At 38.6% G+C, this 27039-nt stretch overlaps 1 protein-coding gene across 22 annotated transcripts in view; it reads right to left on the reverse strand.

Moving 5' to 3' along the window:
• Positions 1–3452: 3452 nt before the first annotated feature.
• Cpeb2 (cytoplasmic polyadenylation element binding protein 2) overlaps positions 3453–27039 on the reverse strand; it is a 52321-nt gene continuing 28734 nt past the window's right edge. For 4 of the 22 annotated variants that reach the window (XM_087583819.1, XM_087583817.1, XM_087583818.1 and 1 more), the window contains one exon: positions 23482–25168. In XM_087583819.1, coding sequence (XP_087439945.1) covers positions 25068–25168 — 101 coding nt within the window. In that variant the 3' untranslated portion in view covers positions 23482–25067. Of the gene's footprint in view, positions 7457–8970; positions 9153–11029; positions 11145–11285; positions 11405–13503; positions 13594–14557; positions 14729–23032; positions 23057–23481; positions 25169–27039 lie in introns of those variants that run through there. The other 18 variants (XR_015636716.1, XR_015636711.1, XR_015636715.1 and 15 more) reach the window with 10 other exon arrangements.

Below are 27039 nucleotides of genomic sequence, written 5' to 3' on the forward strand. Positions count from 1 at the left end.
ACCATCTTCTACTTCTTGTCCATATGTCCCTCTCACAGCCATACTGGAAATCCTTCTTGGTGGAATTTTTCATCACATAACTTTTCTTTTAAAACATATATTTGTGTGTGTGTGTGTGTGTGTGTGTGTGTGACAGAGACAGAGACACAGAGACAGAGACAGAGAGAGCAGAATGTGTTTTTAACTGCTAAGTCATCTTTCTAGTCTCAATCTTTTAGAAGGTTTTGCTGTTGCTGTTGTTGTTAAACTTCTGTCGATCTTCCTTTCCCTCCCTTGATGTTGTATGTTCATGTATGCTTGTAAGCCAGGGGTCAATCTCAGGTATCTCGGTTAACAGGTCTCCAGCTAATATTTTGGTACTATCTCCCAGTGAGCCCAGAGCTCAGACTGAGTGACTAGCCTTTCTGGCCAGTAAGTTCCAGAGAGCCTCTCTATTTCCATACATGGCAGTCCCCCAGTACCGTGGTTACTGATTCCCTTGTGGCTGGCTTTCTGTGTGGATGCTAAAGGTCCCAGCTTATGTCTTGATGCTTATGCAGCAGGCACTTTACCCATTGACCCACCTTGTGTGCCCCCAAATGTATTTTCTAGTGCAGAAATTTAAAACATCTATTATCTTCCATATGAAATTCTTAATGAAATCAAGTTGTTTTAAGAAATTATTACAGCAGCAACTTCCCCCCACAATCCTATTTGCTAGCCTGTTTTACCTTCTGTAGTCTACTGTGTTTGAACTGAACTCACTTTCCACAAAGAGGCCTGGTGGCAAGGACGCTGCTGAGTCAGTGTCCAGTGCTCAGACTGTATCCAAAATTTATTCTTTTGCAGCTGAGTGTGGTGGTGGCTCATGTTTGTTACTGCAGCTCTCTGGAGGTTGACGTCTAGGCTAGTCTGGTTTAGAGGACTATTGCAAAACAAAACAAAACAAAACACAAACAAAAACAACAGCCACAACAAAAGTCCTTTATTCTTTTTTTTTTTTAATTTTTTAAAATTTTTTTGTTAAGTGAAAGAGGAGGCTGGCAAGTTAAAGGATGTGTTAGCACCAGAGAAACCAAGACAATTTTTTTTTTTTGGTTATAATTTAAAGTAGGTCAGAATACAGATGAGCATCTTTGGATTTAGTAAAATTCCAAATATAAAATTAGTATCCTGTGCTGAGATCAAGCTGAGTGCAAGCCATGATTTCTTTGGGAGGCTATGGGTGACGGTGATGATGTAGGGGGTCACCGTGTTGACTAACCCCACTTAAGGAGTTCTGATCATATAATAGAATATGGGAATATTTATTTTTTACTTCTTAAAATGTTGTTTAAAGAAAGTTTAAATGTATGGGTGTTTTGCATGCATGTACATTTGGGCATCTACTGCATGCCTACTGCCTTGGGAAGCCAAAAGAGGATGAACCCCACAACCAGTTACAAATGTTTGTGAGATTCTAGGACTGAAACGTGGGTCTTCTGGTAGAGCAGCCAAGCACTCTTAACCACTGAGTCAATTCTCCAGTCCAAATTTTCCTTTTTGAATACAGCATTGTTTTTGAGTATTTTATCCATGTATTCAATGGATTTTGGATCATATTCACCCCGCACCCTCCCCTCCAACTCATGTGGGTTCTCCTTCCATCGAATTCCCACTGGCTGGCTTGATCCTATGCCTGCAACAGCCTTTCCTATGCGTTTATAAGTACAGTGGCCCTATTCTGTGCAGAAGACAGTTTCTCCTCAGTCCTCTCAAACTCCCAGCTTTTACACTCATCTTTAAAATGTATTTTTATTTTTATCCATGTTCTGCCATTCTGTCTGTCTGTCTGTCTCGGTGTGTGTGTGCATGTGTGTGCGTGTGTATTCCATATATGTTAAGATAGGATCCCCTAGAAGGGTAGTTACAGCCAGGGAGTTGTGAGCTGCTCAATATGGTTATTGGAAACCAAACTTGGGTTTTCTGAAAGCACAGTCAACTTCTCTAAACCACTGAGCCACCTCTCCAGTCCCTCGTTATAGTTTTGCTGCTCCCTTCTGTGATACCCCTGAGCCTGGGTGGGAGGCATGGTCATGGTGTAGATGCCTTAAAAATATAAAGTTTTATTTTCAAATACCTATTATTCTCTCTGGGAGCCTGGATGCTTACAGACAAGCACAAATCTTGACTATGATGGATTACTGCTCACACTTTCTAACAAAAACCAATTAATTCTTCCTTTCACCTATCCTAGAATCGTATGTTGGCTTCATGATGGAAATTCACCTTCAGGATAAGGGAAGCAGGCCTCGCGTTGCTCAGTCTGCGTCTCTTCCTTGTTCCTCCTCTAAACCCATGAGATGTGCAGAGAAGGAGAAAATGGCAAGCGGATGCTAGCACTATGAATCGGAAGCACCATCACTAGACCTGTTTAACAGCATAGTTAACTTCATTTTTAAAGGTTTACTTATATGTCAGCTTACAAGGGCATGCGTATGCCATTGGCCCAGTTCCCCTGAGCTCTAGGCAATTTTTAGCTGCCCAACAGTGAAGTCCCTTGAAGAGCATCAGTACCCTCAATGTCAGCACCATCTAGCAATCACTTGGAGTAAAAGTAACACTTCAGGGGTACTGAGAGAGATTTCTAAGGTATGTGAGTATAGGTTGACGTCATTATGCAGGTGAAGGCAGGTACAGGATAGAATGAGGCCTGTCACTGGATGAGAAGGAAGGATGGTTGGGAGAAAAGTTTTAGAGAGGAAGAAACTGGGCCAGAGGAGGAGGAGGAGGAGCAGCCAAGAGAACGTGGAGGCAGATGCTAAGATTTCTCTCTGTACATTTACAGGTTGTTATGACTATTCTTAAGGGATTGATGTGTACAGGATTTTATATGAACAAATTATATCTTATTTAGGTGGGCGGTTTATATCCTTATCAATTGGTTGTAAATTAATTGTGTGGATGTATTGTATATTGAGCTTTTAACATATAAATCTGGTTGCTGGGTCGCAGTCTGTTATGTCTTTACTAGATTGTTGGGAGTGTGAACAGAGTTTGAGACAAGCTATGCAAGGCTATAGAATGCTTGGGGCTAGTGTGGCATGGGGCCACGATAGCATGGCCCACAGGACGTGATAACAACCGACAAGGGGACAGTGTGTGAAAGCGGTAACAGAGAAACAGCAAGAGTGAACGGATCTGTGCAAAGTGAGAATTCACTGGAACCGGGACGTGCACCCTTTTTAATTGTACCGCAACATGTGAGAGCTAGGTGCAGAAAGGGGCATGCGTACAAGCATGGATGATACAAAGGGTTCCCAAGCTGAAATACTGAGGAATTCTGCGCTTGTTCCTAGAGTGTCTCCCACCCTCACCCTACACTGTGGAGTGGTTTGAGCTTCTTAAGACATCGATGCCTCTGAGTAAATTATAATTTCCACTGCTCCCACTAGTGTGAATGGTGTGAATTGTAGAATAAGAATTCACAGCTATGCCAATAACTTAATAGTTTATTAGTCAGTCAACAATATTACAAATATTTAAAAATGACTTAATATAAATAGTTGGCAGCAAACTATTCCATTACAGAGTTAAATTACCAGTACAACAGACAGACTGGAGATTTAGACACCTGGAAGATAACAATAAAATAAACTAAATTATTTAACAAAAATTTTAAGCTGAAGGCGTTTTACCTAGTGTCCATAAAAGCATGGGTTCTCTTTTTATTTAGAAAAAAATAAAAAACGGCTTTAACACCCCATTAGGAATATAAAATAAAATCAACTGAAAATATTAATTTGCATATCAAAGAACCATTTATAGTTACAATCCAAACACTCCATAAACCACTTGTGCGATTCTATACAGAAACTGGGAATTAGAAACTAGTTGCTTTAATATTACAAAGATTTCAGCTCCAAAAATAATTCAACATAAAATAAACTTTAGCAATTAGTGTCATAAAATTATATATTTTCACATAAAAATACAAAATAATATTAATGACAAGAATATGAAAAATTATTCCAAGTATTTTACTACTATTAAAATAAAATAAAACCCAAAAAAACAAAATAGAAATATGCATGAAAAAAGTCTCTCCTTTTGTTAGCAAAACACTATCCAAAATAACTACAATCATTTACATCAGTACAAAGATTTCTGGGTTTAAAAAATAGTTGCAATGACAAAAGGGGCATCTTTTCTGACAGTAAAAAATGACACTGTGGATAAAGTCTGCAAAATATGCAATGAAAAAAATAAATTTGCATTAAAAAGGTTTACACTGTATCTTTATACAAACATTAGAAACAGTATTGCACATCACAACACAGAATCGAGGTTAGTCAGCCTTCCAAAATGTGTTATATTCAAGTTTTGTGGCATCTTTGAGGAGAGGCTCGTGCAGCCAGATGCAACAGGGATAAAATATCAAGTGTTTTCCATACACAAATATATAAATGCTAAATGTTTCCTTCTTAACAAAAAGTGTGGATTTTTAAAGTACTTTTTCCTCCACAGTCATTCATACTTTTGGGCAGCAATATGAACATTTAGGGAACACAAATGAAAAAGCTTTGAAAATACAAAAATACAATCAAAATTAATAATTTTCTACAAAAATAGTAAAATAAATATGATCTGTAAATTAAAAAAACTCTAATACAGTGTTTAACAGTTAGAAAATAAGAATGTAGTACATAAAAGGAAAAGGAATCCCCAAACAAACAGAAAACGAAACAAATCAGAGGTAGGGGAGAGGCAGGGAGGGACACAGTATTAGACCAATGAGCTTTGCCCTAACAGGAACGAAGGTGACACAAACCAGCATTTCCGTCACGTTCACCCTGGTAGGAGAAGGTGTTTCTCTTGCATTTCCCTTCATTTCAAATATTTACTTCTGTTTAAGAAGGGAAAATGATTTTCGGCATCTCCAATTATTTTATCATATAATTTATTTTAGAGTTCATTATTTAATACATGAAAAGGCTCTTCAATTTTAAACATTAAGCAGAAATTATGAAAATAAAGTTAAAAATCTGCGAAATTAAATATCTAAATAATTAACATTGCAAAACTACTGATTTCTTTTCTAAATTCCAAAAATTGAGGTATAGCAAAGGAGATGTCATCAGTCAAAAAAAGTGTGCCATAAAATAGCTGACTGTTGGAAAAATCTCTCACAGAGATATAAAAGTAGTGCATAACAAATGTCAAAATGGATCAAGGTCTGGCAGGGTGAGGGTAGAAAAGAATGCTCCAGAAACTCTGGAGGGTCGTGGGGAGTAACAGGTTGGGACACGGACAAATAAATTAGTAAAGAGCTCCTCTGAAAACAGCGTCAACGTCAAACACTAAAAACTTGAGCCACAACCACAATAAAACAGCAGAGTTAGACATGAACCACGCGTTTTTACAGTACAAAAAAGCATACCATCGACAACCAATGTTGAGATCAGCACTTTGCTCATGTGAAGGATTGTCCCAAGGGTTTGCTGCACAGGCCATACCCTTGCAATTTTCTCTCTTTAGAGTCAAAAATCTTAGTTCTGCATTAAAAAAATAAAAAACAACAACAACAACAACAAAAAACAACATTTACCATGTGGGGTGCTTTGCTTAGACTGCAGGGTAACTCCTACATTATTAACACAGCGGCTAGCTGCTGTTAGGATGCTCTAAAGAGGAAAGCCACCACAACGAACCATGTTCTAGGTCAGAACCGTGCATTTTTCCACGCAACTCCCTCAATAAAGAAAGAAGAAAAAAATGCAAGCAAAGTCATTACTGAAATTCCTTCATCAAAGTTAAAAAAGCAATTCTTAACCATTAAGAATAACAGTGCTCCATGCAACAGTGACCCCAGTTTAGACAGAAGACCCCAGGTACATAGGTCAAACATGTAAGCAAATTTAAGCCAGATTTCACCATTGTCGTAAAGGTAAATTTTATGCAACTAGCCATCTGTTATATTTTCCCATCTCCATTTTGACTTCACTAAAGTTCTGTGTTCTTCTATAAAACCCTCTCTTTATGTATGGGCTTTCCATGGGTCTCACATTCGGTGACTGGTTAGCAGTGTGCTGGCCATCTTTGGTTTTTAAAGGATGTCTTAACCATGAACTATCAAAGGGGCTAAAATCAACTTTCTTTAAAATTCCTGTGTTTTTCTTTTATTCAATCTTTTATCTATACTATATCACTGCACATGAATTAGAACCGCACATCACAAAATTGCACAGGGATTACAAATATTACATCCAGTCTGCATAAAATCGAATTCCACTACTGACCAGATCACAAAATGGCTGCACTCTCTAATCTAAAACTAATTTGCATATTGTACACATGTAGGACAACATTTTTAACTTGAAGTCACAATAATGCATGCAAGTTTGCTTTTTTGTAAAGAAACAAATTTTCTAATTTGTTCATGCTACCTAGAATTCAAGAGAGCTTTTTGAACATCTGCAATACCTCACCTCATTAGTTAATGTCCGAGTGCATGCATATGGTGGACACAGGTAAGTAAACATGCATTGTTTCACATTCTAAACTATGGCAGTATCGGCCATATTGTGCTGCCTGCATTTCATCCGCAATGCAGTGTGTCTCTAACGTTTTCAATCCCGTATTAATAGGTGACATTTACACATAACATCTATATAGCAGCAAAGCTAATACAGCTTGTGATTAAAAATGTTTAAAAATAGCTAATAAATCAGATTATCTTGAGGTATTATTTCTTGCAAGTCAAAATGGAGAGCAACAAAATCAACCCTAATTTTTAGTTTATGTACACACTGAAAACAGCAACAATAAAAATAAGCATTTGTAGCAGACATATTCCATCTTCACTATTATTTTGCTACCTTTGGTAAAGTACTGGGGCAGATCTTGAAGTTAAAAACCCATGTTAAGAAATAAGTGCACGCTTCACCCACTGTATAGCAGCAGACTGTTGCCCCTACGCAAAACATTCTCATATCTAATTTTAACTTTACATATAAAAATAACTTGGAGAAAATACAAAAAAACATTTTATTTTAACATGAAAATATCACAAAAATTAGTAAGCCTGAGATGTAGGGTTTTGGTGAAAAACAAGAGGCTTGTAGTGTTTTGGCTGCTGATAACGATGCATGTCTCGGAGCTGGGTGAGAAGCAGAAGAATGCACTTATTTCTCCTGCACGCAGTGTCTGCAGCACAGTAAGCCACATGCACCCTTTCCTTCCTTGTCAGACGGAGGCCGGTTTGCTAAACTTAGTTCCAGCGGAAGTGGATCTGACGCGGGCGATCAGCACCTTCCTTCACCAATGGCTTATGGAACTCGCGTCCCGCACGAGAGTGGATATTTGCCCAACAAAACTCACAGTAATACTGCAGGCAGGTGACATTGGCACAGAAAAAGGGGGCAAATTTCCCACCGCAGCGCGCACCCTGGCACTCGTCACACATCTGGTCATCTAGCACATATGGCTTCACCTCCACCTAGAAACAGACAAGAAACAAAGCCCCTGTCGAGTCAGCTTCAGAAATAAATATTTGGAATGATTTTAAATGCTCACAGTGTTCTAGAGAACAAGAGACAGTAGGCAGTGTCATGTGAAAACAGCTTCCCCAAGAACGAGGCTAAATGCCAGCCAGTCTGCCTTTGTGCTGACGGCATTGTGAATCAGGTTTCACATTTATAACCGGCTGTGAGCTTGAGTGGTTAAACACTAATTCATTTATTTCAACATGTTTCCTTCAGGGGTGGCTAAGTGCTATTTTACTCTATTTTCCAAAGAGAAAAGCCACTTTAAAGATGTACGACATTCTCTCACTTTTGTAGCATCTTTGAAACACCTGCGTGCTAGCATTAATATTTCCAAATTGTGAACAAAACTCATAGGGGATTATCAGCCCGTTATGATTATCTCCTCATATTTTTCCTTTATCCTAGGATCATCTGTAAGGTGGTAAAACCCAACAGGCTAGGATCGCAGCAGCCTCTCACCGCAGGCCAGAGCGGTACCTTGCTTGCAACACCTGCTGCAAACACGTCAGAGCTGTGGCTAATGTGATTCCGGAAATGCCCAGACTTCTTTACAAACTCTTAAGAAATAAAGCCTCACTGGGAAGGACTGATCCAGCAAACCATGTTTGATTTAAGTGGGCTCCAGACAACAGACTCTTGACCTGTCTCCACATCTTCAAACTGAGAAGGATACTGGTGGGTGGTGTTGGGAGGGTTAAATTCCACACAGAAGTAAGCACAGGACTGGGGGTCACCGTGGGAAACGAACCTCCTAGGCTGTTGTGCCTGGCTGACTGGATGGCATCAGTGTTTTAGAATAATTATGTACAATTCACAGATTTTAGTGTGAAACAGGTACGTAAACAGGTACGTAATAGCTTGTTCTCTTGTTTGAGGTGGTAACCAGTGTTCAGTTATTCAGTAGGACAGCCTTTCTGCTCTCGTTCGCAAGACTTCGCAGTGTTTTGCGGATGACCCAATCTATGCTACTAATGGACTAATGTTTTCAATTTTAGGTTAAATGACTTACAGGAATGAATGCAGTATCTGAACTTTAGTTTTTATAAATGAAAATTAGCTCTTAACTAGCACTTCCCATGGGCCAATTTCTCTAAGCACCTGTGGACACTTGAAGTCCTTAACCCAAAGACTAAGCTGCCTTCCTCCCCACGTATAAACTGGCACACAGAGAGGTTTGCCTGAGATTAAGGCAGACATGTTGGTCCCAAGCACTTGGTCTTGGGCACAGGCTTATATAAATTGCCTCCACAGGTAGTTGGGACTTACAGGCTGATAAAAATTTTTGACATGGCTTTAGAATCATATCTACACTTTTATGTAATGCCTTAAAGTTCACCAAGAAATTTATATTTTACAGATATAACCCTAGGAGTCAGAGGGAAATACAAGTGTTTGAGCCATATTATTAACTCCAGCACCTACTAAGTAATAACTAAGCACAGATGACTTCTGGTGTGTCACTTACGCGTTTATCAATGTCACCATGCTGAAGCTGAACAAACCGAGCACTGATGGCAGCAATGTAGCTCTGCTGATTGGAGAAAGCCACTCGCCCAGCACCTTTCGGGTATTTGAGTTCTGGATCTGTATCGATTCCTGCGTAACACACACCACCATACAGCCGGTCCATGATCATAGCAAGTTCCACTTCAAAAGAAAAGACATTCACATTGCAGGTGAGAAGGCAGTAAATCAACGACTGCAAACAAGAGACTGCTAACGCACAGCAGCTGGTACGAGAGCCAGAGCTCTGCACACGACCGGCCAGCAGGCATTCTGTCACTGATACACTCTCAGCCTTAAAAACACAAAACGAGGGACCGCCAAACCACTCACACTGTCCTATCCTCTGGCGTAGTAGAACAGTGTCACCACCTTTTTTAAAGCCCAACTCTTTGGCTACCTACCTCTCATTCACTCTCTTTCTAGAAGGGCACAGCTTTGCCTACCCCCTCCTTTCTACACTGCAGCTTTTCTCTCACATTCTTTTCTACCCGCACAGGTTAAGTTCCTGAATTAAGTACAAATTTGTGGAGTTTGAGTTTCACACTCATAAACGCAACTGTCTACCAGACAACTTCTTGTGATCTCATAACACTTAGCAGGCTGAAAAGGACCACTCATAACACTATCTTCCTCTATTTCATGAAACATGTTCCAATGAGTTTTTGTTGACTCGATTGTGAAAGAGACAGAGAGAGGATCAGGTTACTTAGTCAAGATTTCTGACTTCATCATTTTATCTCCACTATACAGATAATGCCATAGAGCTGCTTTTCAGAATACAGTGAGAATCCAATCTGCTCACTTCTATCAGTCATACTCTGGTTAAAAGCTAGTATCATTTTTCGTTTGGTTTATGGAAACAAGCTTATCTGCTTGTCTTTGATCCCTCCTTTCCCATTTATTTTCAAACCATTAGAAATAATTATTTTTTTAAAACATCATACTAGACACCACACGGTTTAACTGAAATTTCAACTTCAGATTTCTGAATGGCGCCAGGAACTTCTATTGAGAACCCAGACCCCATCTCCTTTTAACCTGCCTTCCTTGCTGTTTCTCACAGCTACCTACAAGGTAAGCAGCCACCCTGTAGCATCAGACCGAAGATGGGTTCAGCCTTCTATTTTCTGCCCAAACATCAATTATCTGCTGTTCACCTGGTTCTTCCTGCCACACAAGAGCCCTTCCCATACTTACTAAAAGCCTGCTTCCCTCAAAAATAATCCGGTCATGTGACCTTTCAAAAAATATGTGTGATTCTGGCTTAAAAACTCCTCTTATTCTGGGGACAAATATCAATTAGTCTATTAGACTTGCATGATCTAACTTCTATTGATTTTTCTAATATATTTTTGTATCTCTCTTATCGTTCTGTGAATTCCAGGTCAGCCACTCTGCTTTATAAACAGTCCTTCCATGAATGCACTCTGCTCTGCACTCAAGACTGTCACCACGATGTTTGAAGGCTTTGAGACATTTGTCTGCAACACACTCTTCATAATGGTCCTACTGCGACACTCTAGACAATCTTTTTTCCTTAGCTCAGATATCTTCTAGATACCACATCAAAGCATATTCTAAACATGAACATATATAAACACACACACACACACACACACACACACACACACACACACACACACACACACACACACTTCTATTCCCAATCATCATTCTTTGCATCAGCCATCAAGTTCTTTAAGCATTTATGTATGTGAATGGTTAATTCCTATCTCCCTGATTTAAAGGCTGCTTTCAGAGATAGAGATCACTAGCCTTTCAGATGGTATGATACTATATAGAATATATACACAGTAAATCTACACATCTGTAATTATATCCTACGGGATATCCTTCAAATCTTTGGTTCCTGGTTACTGAGAAACAGACCTTTATAATTCATTCATCTAAAATACTAATTAAGTTAATAATTCAAATGCAGAAAAATACATACTTCCATAGATTCCAAAGTCAAGAACTGAGAATTCAAATATTTCTGATTTAGAGATCCTACTTACCAGCCCTTAATGGCCTAGGAACACCTCCAACAAAAATTGTTTTTCGGGGATCCAAAGGCTGAGAACCATCCATGACAAAATCACTATCACTTAAATTCCAAGGACGGATTTGAACCTACAGAGAAAATTATATTTGATCTTACTCCTTTTACTGTTTAATTTTTAAAAATGGAATCTTAAATTTTTAAACAGTAACTTAAAATACTGTTTTGGAAACCTGCCTTTATGGGGCACGGCTCCGGTGGTGTTTACTTACAGGTTTGTCTTTGATAGTAGGGCTGGAGACACACAGGTAGAGCTTCCCATCTTCTTCAATGCAAGCGTCAATGAGTGCCTGAACCGAGCTCTCCTCTTGAAAGAGGAGGAAGGCGTAGCCTGGAAGAACCATGAGAAATGATGTGCATGCCCCACAAGTCACTTTACCTCAGTTTACATACTGCCCATCAAATGGGTTTGAATCATCTTCTACAGGAGGACACAATATCCCATGGGACATACACAGGCTTTGGGGACGGGAGAGGAAAGAGAGAGAAGGAGAAAGACTGACAGCAGCCCTGACAAGGTCCTATGGCAGTCAGTGAGTGTACCGTACCACAGTCCAGCCCAAAAAAACAACAATCCCTCTGGTTCCATGATACAACGGTGACTATGAGGCCAATGTAGCCTCATAGCTCTGATGCAGTACGAAAGTGCATCATTTGATAAAGTATTTGATTGCATTAAAAAAGTCATTAAACATATCTGCATCAAGAGAGACATCCATAGATAAGACTATGCAAGTTTAAAACTATAGTCATTCACAATTGGTAGGAAAACTATACATATTCTTAAAAACAATGACAAGTTTTTTTATGGAGTTAATTTTGATATAAATAAGTTTCAAAGGACTATAAATATTCTATAATAAACAACCGCTATTCCAAATACTAAAATAGTACTTAAAAGTAAAATTTTTAAATTTTGTGATGTTTAATATTTTAGTATTATTTAATTTTAAAATATCTTAAATTTTATATTTTAAGTTTTTAATATTTTGTTATTAGGAAAGATATAGCCATCATCATAATTAAATGATTATAAGTAAACACAAACATAGAACAAAACAAAAAGCATTAGGCAATATTCCAGGACAGAGGCACCAGAAGCTCATGACAAGAATCTGCTCCAGTGAGAAGTACCAGACAGACCATAGGGCTTGGAAGAGGACGAGAAATAACAGAAGCAGCTAGAGAGGTGAGATCTGGGTACACGCCAGAGGGTGGTGGAACCAACTGGAATGGCAACGTCACTGCACTGACTCTCCTAATGGCTGCACTGGTTTTGCTGGTCCCCAACAGTGAGTGAATAGGTGAAGAGAGATCTTCCTCCCCATATCCCCACAAGCATTTGCTGTCTTTGGTTTTCTTGATAATCATTCTATTAGGGTGAGATGGAATCTCAAAGTAGTTGTAATTTGCATTTCTCTGATGACTAAACTGTCACATCCTTTTAAAGTGATTTATTGGCCCTTTGTAGTTTTATTTGTAGAAATAAATCTATGCCTTCAGTTCCTAAGTTCATTTTTGGTTAGGTCACATGGTTTCTTTCTTGTTGGTCTGTTATTTTGAGTTCTCTGTATATTCTAGATATTAACCCATGTCACATGTCTAGTTTGAAGCTTTCTCTCCCCTTCAGTAGGCTGCGCCTTCATCTGCCGCTTTCCTTCCCTGTGCAGCTTGTTCATTTCATTAGGGAGGGGCCTATCTCCAGGGCGCCTGGAGTCCCATTGAGGCAGTCCTTCACATGCCCTGCCTGGGAGGGTTTTCCTACCTGTTCTGGCAGTAAAGCGGGAAGTTTAAAAACAGTACTTGACAGTGAATCATGCTACCATGGGTGCCATGCTACCATCTGAACACTTGGGTAATATGTAGAGTACTTCGGTAGTTTTATTTGTATAAAATATAAGGGAGTCATTTCATGTGCATCTAGACTCAGCACTGAAAATACTTTTCTGTAAGTTTGAATCTGCATTCCTTATAAAATAATGTTTTAGGCAAAGAAATATTCAAAGACACATTCATTCAAACTTATTAGATCATTAGAAAATTGTGAGGAAACTGTCAATCTTCTTAACTCTTAAATGGCTGCAAGTAAAACAGGAGTAGTTCTTAAAATCACTCTGCCTTGTTCAACTCAGGCTAATAGTCCCTACAAAGTATGAACTTTTTAAAAGTTCATTTCATTACTTGTGTATATGTGCATGTCAGAGAAGACCTTTGAGGAATCAGTTCTCTCTCTATATTTATGCACACCCTGGGGCAGAACTCAGGTTTGTGTGGCAAGAGCCTTTACTGCATAATCCATCTTCCAGGTTCAAAAGTCACAGCATTTATATTCAAGTCCTTACAATCAGTTCTAAAAGTAAGCCCCAAATTATTAATACTATTCCTTTTGCTCTCAGTCAACCTAGAAAATATTAATAATGCACTTCTTACCTTTTGGTGGGAAATAGGACTTGCTTTCTGCTTTATGGGGCCAATCTACTACCAAAGGTCCAAATCTCCGGAAGCTGGCAGTGATCTCATCTTAGGAGAGGACAGAATGTGCACCACACATTAGTTCCAATGATTCATCCCAAGAAATTCCATACTTCTTAGTACTTAGAAACTTTAACAACTAAAGTGTCTAATAGCTTAAGGATAATGTCAACAGGAAATATATCAAATGCTCTTATTAAAACACTATATAAAATTTATCCATTTCAATCAAAATGAATTCATTTTGAAGCAGCACACTAGACTAATGTAGTCAATGTGAATCCTAATATTTCATAGTTCACTTGAATATTAATATCTTTTAGTATATTCAATCATAACTAGCATTAGATTGAAACAAGTCATTATTATCAAGTTAACTAAAACAGCTATTGGTGTTCACAAGTAAAAGCATGTTTTTTGTTGGGATAAGGCAAGGTATACTAAAACAAGACTAGCTGTACTGTCAGTAAAGTATACCAAGGTTAACGTAAGCCAGATGGTTTCACCGACATTCAATACCATATGGTCAGTTTCAATGATCTACTCTAATATATGTTAGAATTTGCAGAATACATTTGCAGATGCATAAACCACACTGAAAATTATCTCCAAATTTAGCAAGACCTCTCTGTAGGCTCCTAACAAATGGGTAGATTTTCCATAACACTACAGAAATAGCTTAAATATTTAACGTTTACCTTAAATTACTTTTCTTTATTGTATTTTTATATATTTACTATCATTTGCATAATATTAATTTCCTATTTTATATTGTTTCTACTTCTTTATTGGATTTTGTACTGTTTCTGTATCTAAGTAAACTGCTATGACTAGAACATTGTGTCCGTTATAAAAATACTCACAGTGACATTATATATATGATAAAACTACTAAACCTTAAAAGTACTTGTTCGATTATTTTCATATTTCAACAGCTCAAAGCTGTATTTTACTCTGGTGGGGTTTTTTTTTTGTTTTTTTTTTTGCCTGTTTTTAAAGAAGGTAAACTTACCTTCATCAATATCTGGAGGAAGCCCTCCAACAAAAACTTTTCGAGAGAAGCGTTCTATTCGTTCTCCATTTTGATGAGCTGAATAACATGTTGGTGAATTTAACACACCAACTTGATCACTGTGACCATCATCCAACAAGCTATCATCTATTGGAAATAGGGAAGATCGACCTAAAATATAAGAACAAATACAAACTGACTCTCAAGGTAAAAAACAAGACAAACATAGCGATGTCAAGCTTAAAGGGTTAGACACTAAGATGACGCTGGCGTAAAAATGAATGGAAACACAGACAGTTCAGAGAGGGGACTTCAGTATGACTTAGAAATAAAGTTGCTGAGCTGCAGAAGTGGTTCAGGAGCAGATGCTTGCCTAGCATAGATGAGGCCCCAAGCCCAATCCCCAGTAACAAAAGAGTCACATGACAATAACTACAGCACACAAGAAACAGTCAATCTACAGCCCATTTCAAAGTTTTATGGATTGCAGCAGGAAGCTAACGTACAGGAAGCACTTAGGCCTGAATGCACAGCAGGAATCTTTAGAAATTGGTGGTAGAAAGGAAACAGCGGTAAGTCAAATAGATTAGAGGACACTGTGAACAAAACAAAACAAAAACACCAAGAAAGCAAGATGCTACAGTAAGCTGCAAGCTATACTTGTCTATAGTCTTTAAGTAAGTTATCATCCGTGACAATCATGACGGTGTAGAGGGGACTTATGTCCAAGTATAGCACAGTGTCTTAGGATTCTAGTTCCTATCTGAGCCCTCTTCACAGGGCACATCTAGTTCAAGCTTGTGAAGAAATGCTGATGTTAGATGTCCTGTATGCTCACACAAAATAAAATGATCTGGCAAAATATAGTACCTTTATCCTCAAGAAATTCACACACACACACAAGGTAAGCGCTATACATGTAAGGATGACACATACCTATAAGAAAGCCCCAAAATGCTTGAAGTAGAGTAGAGGAAAGCGATTGTGTACTGAATACCAAGGGAAGTTCTGAATCTCCACAATAGACTGGTACTGTTGGTAGGGATACTAGGTAACACCTGACTGCAACATGCAGAGCCAGGATAAAAGAAAAGACCTTTGAAGATAAAAGAATTTACCCTGAAGAGAATGTATTTTACTTAGTAGGGGGGTGGGTGGACAACACAACAAAATAAATAAGCAAACGACAACCACTCCCAAACAACTGTCTGGGTTCAGGAGCCCCAGGAAAAAATGTAACTTTCTATGAGGGAGGAAGTCAAACGAGCAGCTGAGATTAAGAGAGGATCCAAACTTCAAGGAAATGGAGTATGGGAAAAGAAAGAGAAGCAACAGTGGAGAGGAAAGAGAAAGAAATCCACATGTTGGTTGAATATAAAGGCGTAAATGTCAAACCCTGGTACAAAAGGGCATGCGTTAAAACTACACAAAAGCTTCAAGGGCTGACTGGGTGCTGAGAAACAAATGCCAAGAAAAGGTAGAAGCAGAGCACAGAAAAGTGATCTTTTCAGGAAAACAGATTTCCAAGAAAAGAATGTGTGCTATAACTGATGAAAATTCCAGAGCCAGGAGCAAGACAGATCCTCTGCATGCATGTAAAGCGTGGGACTTTCATCATGGAAGGGAAGACAGGAGAGGGAGGAAGCAAAACAGCACCAGGACAGAAACATCCATGAAAGATTAGGAGGGAAGAAGGAAAAAACAATCAGGGAAAATGAACTGATAATTTCAAGAAATGAACGTTGTGTTTGAGATTATCTGTGTATTTGATGGCAGCAGTTTTCACCAAAGTGTTTGGGTGTCATGCAGTGATATGCTGTATTGTGCATGTTTAGTACAATATACAGATCGGAGGAAGCCTAGTCTTCAGAAACGTATTATAGAAGGAACAAAGTTAACGATGCAGACAAGCTGTTCTTTGGAGATTAAATGAAGGATATATTTTTAGGACAAAGAGACAAGCATACATTCTATATAACATGCACCATAAGCTAGAACTACTTAAATATTAACATGCTACTATTTTGAAATATGTGACCCATGGTGATGTAATATAAATAAAGGAAATTCGGAACATGGTGTTCTGTGTAGACCTGGCTGGGGAAGGAAAGATGTGCTACACACCTGTGGCAATGAGCAAGCCAGTCTAAAATGGAGTCCCCAGGGAAAACGCCATGCTATGCTAAAGATTCTACAAAGCTGACTGAATGAGAGCGGAAAGTTGGAATAGCCTCCATGAGCCCTAAGCTAATACTATCCGTCAGACAGCATCTGAGAACTACAGCAGACACCTCTCGTTTTGCTGTAACATGCCTGTCAACACAGCAACAGAACCAGTCTATTGTGGAAAACTGGTTTCTTTTGGTCAAGCAGATGGAATCTGATTTGTGTGGATAGCGAACTCTCTAAGCTACCCAAAACATAACCAAGTTAACCTAGTTGTCAATCACCTAGCTGAAGTCCACCCTCAGGAGTACTACAATCCATTAAATCCATAAAGACATCTCCTTTAATGAGATGATATACTTCTCCTTCCCAGAAACCTTGCCCTCCTGCACAGTCTTTATGGGATGTCGTCATGTTTGGCTGGGTCTATGTACTGGTCTCAGAAAGGTGTAACTACTTCCTTTTCCTTCCTTTTCCAATGCTCACCAGACCCTCAGTACGCATTTTCTGGTACTTCAGGCTTCCTTACTCTTCCTCTAAATCATCTTTCCCCACCACGTGCTTATCTACGTTGTACTTGATGTTATGCTGCGTTAACTAGAGGTTCTCTCCTCTCATCTACTTCTCTTCCTCTAGGCAGCTGCTGAAATTAAGGCTTGGCTTCTCTGAGGGTTCTCTTTTAAACTCTAATGAAATTGTCCTCTTTGAGTAAAATTTGGTTTTGCTTGACTTTCAAATTTTTCTTGTCTTTTAATTCTTTAATCTGCAAAGAAAACAAACCTACACTCCTGAACCCCTGCATGGTACCCTAGCTGATTACTACTAGCAGTTTACTTGACTTTCTTTAGTTCTGTGACTATGAAAGCCACATAAAGTCTTCCACACTGGAACCCACCAGTAAAGAAATCTGAAGCACTGTTCTTTGGCCATTGCCATTCATATTTGATTCCCAAATAAACAATCTCTTCTTCCTTTCTAGATGAGAACTGTATTCATTGCTGTGTATATACATACATATACTTCCATATATACATTTACACATATATACATACATAATATGTATGTGTGGATACATATATATGTTGGATATAAGTGTGTAAAATTTATAGGCTACAACAGAAAAAAGATCCTACAGGAAACAGGAGTTATTCAGATAATATCATTTGAAATCAAATTTCAATTGTTCTGAAAGACACCCTTTCTGAGTAACAATTTAAATTCCTTTGTTATCAGAAATAAGGGTCAATGAGAAATACATGTTTATATTTTCTTTGAGATTAATAGAAAAAAATCTCCAACTTTAAATGTTTAGGTCAAATATCCTGTCTCTAAAACACTTGGGCCAGGGATGGTTCTTATTTTGCTATGGTTTTTAAATTTGGATTTTCAGATTAGGGTTACTCAACTGGTTCTCCCTCCCTCCCTCCCTCCCTCCCTCCCTCCCTCCCTCCCTTCCTCCCATCATTCATTCTTTCCCCTTCCTTCCTTTGATAAAAGCAACACTATCAATATCTATTAAAATTAATATTAATTGTGCATTAATTGCCCAACTTACCTTATTTAATTGAATAAATCTATATTTTAAAGAGAGTGAGATGAGTAGGGAAGCAATTGTTTAGATTTAGGGGAATTAAAATGATTATTCTAAATACTGGACTGAATTTAGATATACTAATAGTGCTAATATTTTGCACATAGTTTCAAGTATTTTTATGTGAACTTAACAGACAAATACAATAAACAAAAGTCTAAATGACTTTTATTTTGATAGAAGATATCGAATACTTAAAATCTAAAGAGGAATAAGAGTTAACCTAAAGCAACTTAAGCTCTTTGTGAACTACATGATGTGTATACTTACAACAAAGGCACTGTGACAATACTAGCGTCAATCCGTAACTGAGTACTATGCTTGCTATAACCAGACCCAGAGTGTATGACCCACTAACCACAGCTCAGCCGCACAGAGGATGCAACGCAATGCTAAGAACGCTTCCCACAGCAGCCACACATCACAACCTTCAGCTCTAGGAAACAGTCAACGGTGTGTTTCAAAAAGTAAAAACCAAACCAAACCAAACCAAACCAAACCAAAAAAACTCCAATACATTTTAATACTCATTTGAAAGAGGAAGTACAGAATATAGAGGTCAGTTGATTAAAAAATAAGTATATACAAAGATACTCTAAGTTCATCATTTTAGTCATTAGGGAAATCAAGCTGGATGCCTAATGATGTTGTATTATGGTTTCTTCTGGCAATCGTCAATAAAAATAACTGATAGAATCTATAATCGGTAATTTGGATACTTTCAGTAGGCAACTCTTAAGCCTCCTTGCAACAACTGTAATTCAGCTTACACATTTCAAGCTGAGTGGATTTTGTCGCTGCCGCTGTTGCTGTACATGTAACACCACGGCAGCACGGGATCTGAGCTCGGTTCCTGCCCTGCCCCATCTTATGGACCTGTGTGGACAGTGTGTGTGCAGTACATATGTGTGCATGTTGGAGAAGCCGATGCGGATGCTTTGCTGACATACTCAGACACTGTTGCACTTGAGTTTTCAGAGTTTGAACTTATTCTGGAACTTCAGAACAAACATTTCTCAACATGACAATGTGGGAGTATGGGAAGAAAAACGTTTGCATAAGTTAATCATTTTATACATTGATTCTAAGCAGGATTCTTCAATTTTTATGAATTATTCCATATTTTACTTATAGAATATTATTGTAAAAGTTTTAAAATATGAAAGCACATGTTTAAAGTTAGAGGGAATCTGAATATTCTTCCTATTTTCTAGGAGGAAAGCTGTAAACGGCCTCCAGTGTGAAGATGCAGGGATTTATTGTTTGATCATCATGGCAGTAGCGGTCGGTTCGGGATCGGCTTCTCTTCAGTACCACCAGTTAGAACAAGCAGTCGCTTACCTGGTACGTTCCTCCAAAGGGAAAGAGCTGCTACTTAATGTACAATTCTTTGAAGGTAGTTTGCCCCAGTAATAATTTTCCCCTTTTCTTACAAGACAAAGAGCTAAGGAAATGAATTCTAGGCTAGCAGTTTAGGTCTTTGAAAACTTAATTACCAGGTATATTTCCCTTAAAATTAAATTTATTGCAATTTTATTTTCTTTAAAATTCATATGGCAGGGTATGGTTTGTGTAACAGCCTCTTTGGGGCTGTAAATTAAGTTTACAAGCAGTACATTCTGTGCTATAACTACTCAACTCTACTAGTATGTGGCTCCAAGGTGACCAAGTGGGAACAAACAAACAGTAGATAATGCTAGTGCAGCTCCCAAAGCCGACACTGCTCGACTCAGCAGACTGTGCCCAGAGGCCATGGCCAGCTCCCTATGTAGAGCTACTACACTGATGGATTTTGTCATGCTTCAGGGATTTTGTCCTTTCTCAGATGACTATTACAATTATCAAAGATGTGGAAGGTATAACATCAATACACTCCACGAGATTATTAGAAAATCCTGGAAATAAATAATATATTCTATATTAAACTGCTGCTAATTCTTTGTATATAGTGGCAATATACCAACTTTTGGATTAACTGCCCCCCCCAACCCCAATGCTTCCTTAGTACATTAATTAAAATAAGTTCTTTATTTCTATTACTCAAATATTCCTATAGCATTTTTATGTTTTCTAGAAAATAGCTGTTCACTCCTCTATCAGAAGGACAGATTGTGACATAGAAATAGAACATTCTGAGTGGCAGGGCTTAAATAAGTCTATAGACCTACTAGTACAATCCTGACCCTTTTCCAACCCAGAGCAGGATGTTCATCCTCAGAACAGGATGGAAGAAACACTAAGCAACACAGCAACTACAAGGGAAAGGCCGTTTTCCCCATGTGAGGAGGGGCAACGTGCCCTCCTCTCCTAGCACTGCACAACTTCCGGGGCCCCAGGCTCCTGACATTCACAGATAGATAGATACCTCTGGTTTTGCTCATTACTTTTCTATAATTACACTTTGATCATCCCTAAAGTATATTTCATAAATCAATACCTAGAACCAGCTTGAGTTAAAGTTCTTGTTGACATTATTAAGGAACTGAAAATATAACAAAGACATTTATTTTGGCAGTTCTTTGGTTTAACTACAGCCAAGTAAGAAGCCTTTAAAACAGAAGGTGCTGCTCATTGCTGCAGAAAGGTCAGGCAAAGGTGGGAAGGAAGAAGACACTTCTAAAACCCACTGGTCAAGGGAGTCAGGCTGCCTTCTGACACTTGCTGCTGCCCCACCTCCACGGCATCAGAGCAGCACCAGTAACGCCAGCTCGACTTTGACACATCCCCCATGAGCAGCTGTATATATTCTAACAAAAAGGAATGACCAAAGGGACACACATCATTTCACTAACCTATCAAACCTGGAGCACAGGTTCATATTAGGGAACTCCTGGAGGCTAGAAGGGTTGGAGACTGCTAATATGTCAGTGTGAAGGGAAAATGGAGAGACAGCAGAAAGATAGCTGGGCCACCGTCTCTATTCCTTTTGAACTGTTTTCCTGGTGTGCAGGGCTTTTCTTTCTTTCTTTCTTTCTTTTTTTTTAATAAAATATTTCTTTTACTTACCAAGCCAAGGCACTTCCAAATTCAAATGAAATCTCATAGCAGCTAGTTTCAATGGTAAACCTCTCATCTGACCATCCAAACTGGAAGTGCAGCATGGATTTATATATAACTCTAGAGGACTACAACTCTATGATAGCCATGGTGTACAAACCTGAGGAAAAAGAGGCCACAGCTCCCAGCTGTCATGAAGAAGCTCCCAGCTCAGGACAAGAGAATATGGAGGCTTATACCTAGTGCTGAGGTAGCTCTGAAGTGGAGCACCTCTCTTTACAGCTCCCAAGGGGAGACATAGCTAGGAAGATAGCAAGTCCCTATCTGAGCAGCAAGGAATTAAATGTCTGTTTTTCTTCCTGTATCATCGTCTGCAGTTACTGAGCTGAGCTATAATAAGAAAACCACTGAGTCTGATACCTTGCTCTTAAAAATTTAGCACAGTCTTTATATCAGAATATGCTCAATTGACTTAACACAAGAAACTAGAAATAAAACATAAACAGTGTCTGACATGAAAAGAATTCTGCTCTATTATTTTTAAATCACCTGAAAAAATCAGATTGGTAAATATTTTCAAGAGAATCAAAGTTCCACACTTTACTGTCGAGTTATCTGGAACACAGATCTGAAAACAGAGCAACCTCCCCTCTGATCCAGCTCACTAACAGTATCCTTTAGAAAATTACTCAGCCTTACTCTTCCAGGTTTTTAGAAACTTAAAGGACCCAAAGATTCAGTCAAGTATCTGCAGAGCCAAGATTCAGCAATGAAGTTAAACTGATATATGAAATGGGAGCTACCACTTAAGAACATGAAATACCAAGCACAGGCTGTCAGTGCTCATAACTGGCTTCGCCTGTGTTGGAGAAGGCATTATCAACAGAGGGATACAACCACATGTGTGTCAGGTACAGCCAAGGGCACAGGCATTACTGTCTCTCTTCCATGGCTTCAGGGAGATTCAGGGGGAAGAGCGAACACTTGAGGTCGGGCTCACTGTTCCACTCAAGTGGGTTTGCTTCTTCCATGTTCCCTTCCCTTCCTTTCACGTCTACACATGGTAAAGGCAGAGGAGAGGTTCAGCGACAGAAGGTGCCCCTGCTCTTCTGTGGTGCTTGTTCAGCAGTAGCCCCATACCACAAAGCCTGGTCCCTTGGTCCTAGTAAGCACGCTCAAGAAATTCCTGTTGTAAGGAGGAGGTGGGAAGGGAAAGGGACATAGGTAGGAGTAGAGAAAGGGGCTGAACGGAATCTCAGCATCACAGATTCAATGACAGAACATGTCTGTCAATGACAACAGTAATCTACTTACACAGGTGTCACTTCCAACCGAGTCAGACAGAAACCGGGGTCGTTGATAAGACAATTGGTTATTGAGTAGAAAATCACATCACATGTCACTCTTGTTAATACTAACAACTTATTTAAGGATATATGCAATAGCCTTATTTTAGAAGATAGAGACATAATTTTTAATAAGAGTTAAAAATTCGGACAGTTTAAGAAGGACAGATTTTATTTAATAACTATTAGTATGAAAATACACCCTTATAGGTTAAGAGTTAAAATTTGAAAAGTTGGTAAGTGCTCACATCAACATGTGATTCTTCTTTGAGTTTTCAGACATTGTATGAAAAATTTCTGAGATCAGTAATTATGACATTGATCAACACAGCCCAATTAGAAACAGATGAACTATAGCAAACAGAAAGGAATTACCTCGTCTTCGCCCATAACTCCTTGCTGCATGTAAACAAAGGACAAATTGTAAAATGTTAGAACTAAAAATAAGCCCACACACACAAATATCCGCGATATGAAAAGCTATGTGGGCATTTAGAAAATGTTACTCTAAGACCGATGATAATGTCAGCACTTAAACTTGGCTTATTTTACCATTTACAAAGCACTTATATATATATACACATATATACAGATATACACGTGATATATGTCAGATATATTCTTTAAAAATATTTTATACATATGCCATCTGAGTCTAAAGCTGTAAAATCAGACAGAAACAGCTATATAAAACTCACAGATACTAGTTTCACCTAATCATGATAGAAACACTTAACAATTTACAGTTAAATGGTTCCCAAAATAGTTTTCTCAATCAATGAAACTAATTAGAACTAAATTCCTGTTTTTCTTCTTTTGATAAAATAGTATGGTATATATTGTTTGCTAGCTATGTAGAATAATTAATCTATGTTGCAGACAGAGCTGACAAGGTAGTACTAGAAAATGTAAATGGTCAAGAAAGTTCACTGTTACTGAGTTGTAAAACTAAATCCTGTATTCAAAGCTGAGTTCAAAGCCACTTAGGGAAACAGTCAGTGACTGCAGCAAATGACATAAATGACACTTTCCAGTCTTCTGACATATAAGAGCTGCTGACTATGTGTCTGCCTTTAGGTAAGAGGCATTCTAGCACAAATTAAAATGACTACTCTCACGAATGATAAATGCTAGCAAGATAAGCTAGAAAGGAGCTGGCAGTTTACACCATTCCTGAGGATAATGTATGAATGTGAAGTCTTCACAGAAAGTAAGCAGTGTTGAGAAATCTCTCCTTCAATCAGCACACTAAATGAGTGTTTTAGCCTGATAATTTTTATGACACAAGCAATAAACAAAAAGCAAATGCTAGAAGACTAAGGTCTTAATTCATGTTTACATTGGGGAAGCAAGAAACATTCAATGTTGAATAAATCTCAATTCAAATTTGTATTAGAAATGTCCTCTCTGTAAAGTATAAAAAACTTAAAAGGTCAAATGATATATTTCACATACGAAGTATGTTTTGCATTATGTAAGGCTATGTAATATATCTTGAAATGTACAGTAAGGCTGTTCTCTTAAGAAATGCTACTCTATGCTAATATGACATTAATTTTCCTATAATAATGAGTTGGGAAGAAAAAACATGTCATGTCTCAGTCATTTCAACTTCCCAGAAATAAGTGGGTAAGCATAAGTCCATCAGTCTTTTAAGCAGCTACCAACTAGCACCATCCCTGTCACTACAGTACACGCTCAGTCTGCTCTTGGGCGCCAACAGATGCACAGTCTATTTACACCTTACTTGACACGTGTTAGTGTTGCTTTTAGAATTCTGTTTAATTCGTCTAAGACTTAAAGAGACTTTAAAAATAGTTTCACCTCAAGGGGAAACTAATTGTAGAAGATCAAATCAGATTGATGAAATTAACTTAAACAGAGCTATTTAATGAAATTCCCTTAAGTCTTAACAGGTACAATAAATCTTCAAGTAGTTAACAGGTCCCACTGCATGGCAACACCTCAGGAGTTAAGTCTCTTGCTTTTCCTAGAGGTATCCCAATAATATTCAAATTAAACTTAAATTAAAATTAAATTAAATTAAAATTAAAATTTCAACCATGGTTCAAGAGATCAAAGATTGATAAAACAAATGAAAACTATCTTTAACAAATTTGAAATCCAAACATCAATTGTGACGAGGTTAGAATGTGGAGACTAATTCCTGACCTAATACACACCACCAGTCCTGCTGCTGTTCTTAACTGTTATACGGTAGATGGGACTACTCAGTACCAAAATGGTGAACACATGGGTAAATATGCACATCATCGCAAGTCTAGTGCCATCCCTAGTGTTGACATAATTGTTTAGGAAATTCTCTTAACTATCTCATGCTAGAAGAATTTCAGAAACCTGTTAAGAGACATTCTACTTATTTTTTGGACAAATTTCAGATTCAAAGCTTCTACATTATCGAAACTAGAAATGTGGCCACTATGATATTCAGTGGGTAAAAGTACTTGCCATGCAAGCCACAGGACTTGAGTTCAGCCCCAGGAACCCAACCTGGAACGAGAGAACAGACTCCTGACAGCCGCTCTCTGACTTCCACAGGGGCATATGGTACAGACACAGCCACACCCGACTCATGAAAGCATGCTAGGGGGGGGGGGGTGGGGGGGTTAATAAGTAAAACAGACTTGTCTACAAATGAAGCTAAACTATGGGAAACATGTCCTACCCTGTCATAGAAATCATCATTTTGGCACCACTGCACTACAAATGATGAGTCTAATACCTATTTCTATTACGTTTTTTTATGTGGAGTTCTGGGGTCTGAACTTCTAAATAAAAATACGATTTCAAGTGATTTATTCTTCAAAATATGTTTTATAAAGCATTTATAAAGAAATAACTAACTCTTCATAGATTGCTGGTACTCTTTATGTACAAAGGAGGCTCTGAAGCAGTTTGAAGACTTATACAACAGCCTATCGCGTTTGGGGCAGGTTACCAACGATGTTATTCAGGTTCTAACCAGACAGCAACACGGAACAGAACAGCTCTTTAGGGACTTGGTGCTCTTAACTACTGGTTCTCAGCTCAGCATAGCTAATTACTTCAGCATAGGAAGAAAAATACAAAATCAGCTAGAAATAAAGGTTAAAATTCTGTGGGTGAGAAGCTAAAACAACTATTATTTCTCTAACATTAACAGGGCAAAACTAAAAAGAAAAATACCCATGCTCCAAGTGACAGTCCTTTTCAAAATCCCACATCACCATCCACCGCACTCACTGTCCCTGGTGTGCGCAGCCTCCATATGAGGGTTACCCATGATTCCTCACTTCATAAAGGCTACCCATGATTCCTCACTTCATAAAGGCTACCCATGATTCCTCACTTCATAAACTGACATGGTAGGTTTAGAGCACCCACCTTGAGAAGCACAGTATCAACAGTGGGCTTGTTCTCGGCACAGGGCCTCATCAAGCCAAGCTGGCCTCAAGCTCACTACGCTGTTGAGGACTGCCGTGCACTCCCGATTCTCTTGCTTCTACCTCCCAAGTGCTAGGATGACACGCATCCACCACCATGCCAGCTTCGGTAAATTTCCTTAATTAAAAGATCCCTATGATTCATTTCAGCCCAAAATAAGGCAAGCTCTTGATCACATAAATGGTGTATTATACGGATAATAAATGCAAATTTAAACTCCAAAGTAGGTCCCTCATCTCATACTTTGTTCTGTCTGTTCCCCTTTTGTTTTTTGGTTTTGTTTTGTTTTTTTCTTTTCTATTTTTCGGAGCTGGGGACCGAACCCAGGGCCAAGCGCTCTACCACTGAGCTAAATCCCCAACCCTGTTCCCCTTTTGTATAAATGTATCTAATTTTCTTTTGGGAAAGTGGGGGGAATGCACACAAATATTTGACACACATACATTTTTCCTTACTATTGCAAGAAATGCAGATTTCTGGCATTGGTGTTATTTTTTTCCTGATATTACATACACTCAAAATATAAACATTTTAACTGTCATTCTAAATAATCAAAACTGCTAATTTAAACAGGCTATATCTGCATGCAATGTGACTTTTTAAAAAAACTGATGAAAACTAAATATAGCATATAACTGTGACTTACAATAATAGTAGTCGTTAGCCATCAAGTCAACGTTATTTCCAACTTATGTGAGGAACATGGTCGCTTCAGAAACGGGAGCCTCTCTGTGGTTCTATTTGTCTTTTGACTAGATAGATGGAAGGTACCGTGCACACCCCCGTGCACACCCCCGTGCACACCCCCGTGCACACCCCCTAGTCTGCAGCTGACACACCTGCTAGCCTCTGCCTCCTGAGTCCACAATTAAGGGTTCCAGGCTCCGGTTATACAACTCCATGAGCTATGTGGGTGCCAGGCTTTCTCTCATGCCTGG

The sequence above is a fragment of the Rattus norvegicus genome, chromosome 14, assembly GCF_021556685.1.
Source record: "Rattus norvegicus strain SHRSP/BbbUtx chromosome 14, alternate assembly SHRSP_T2T, whole genome shotgun sequence".
NCBI lineage: Eukaryota > Metazoa > Chordata > Mammalia > Rodentia > Muridae > Rattus > Rattus norvegicus.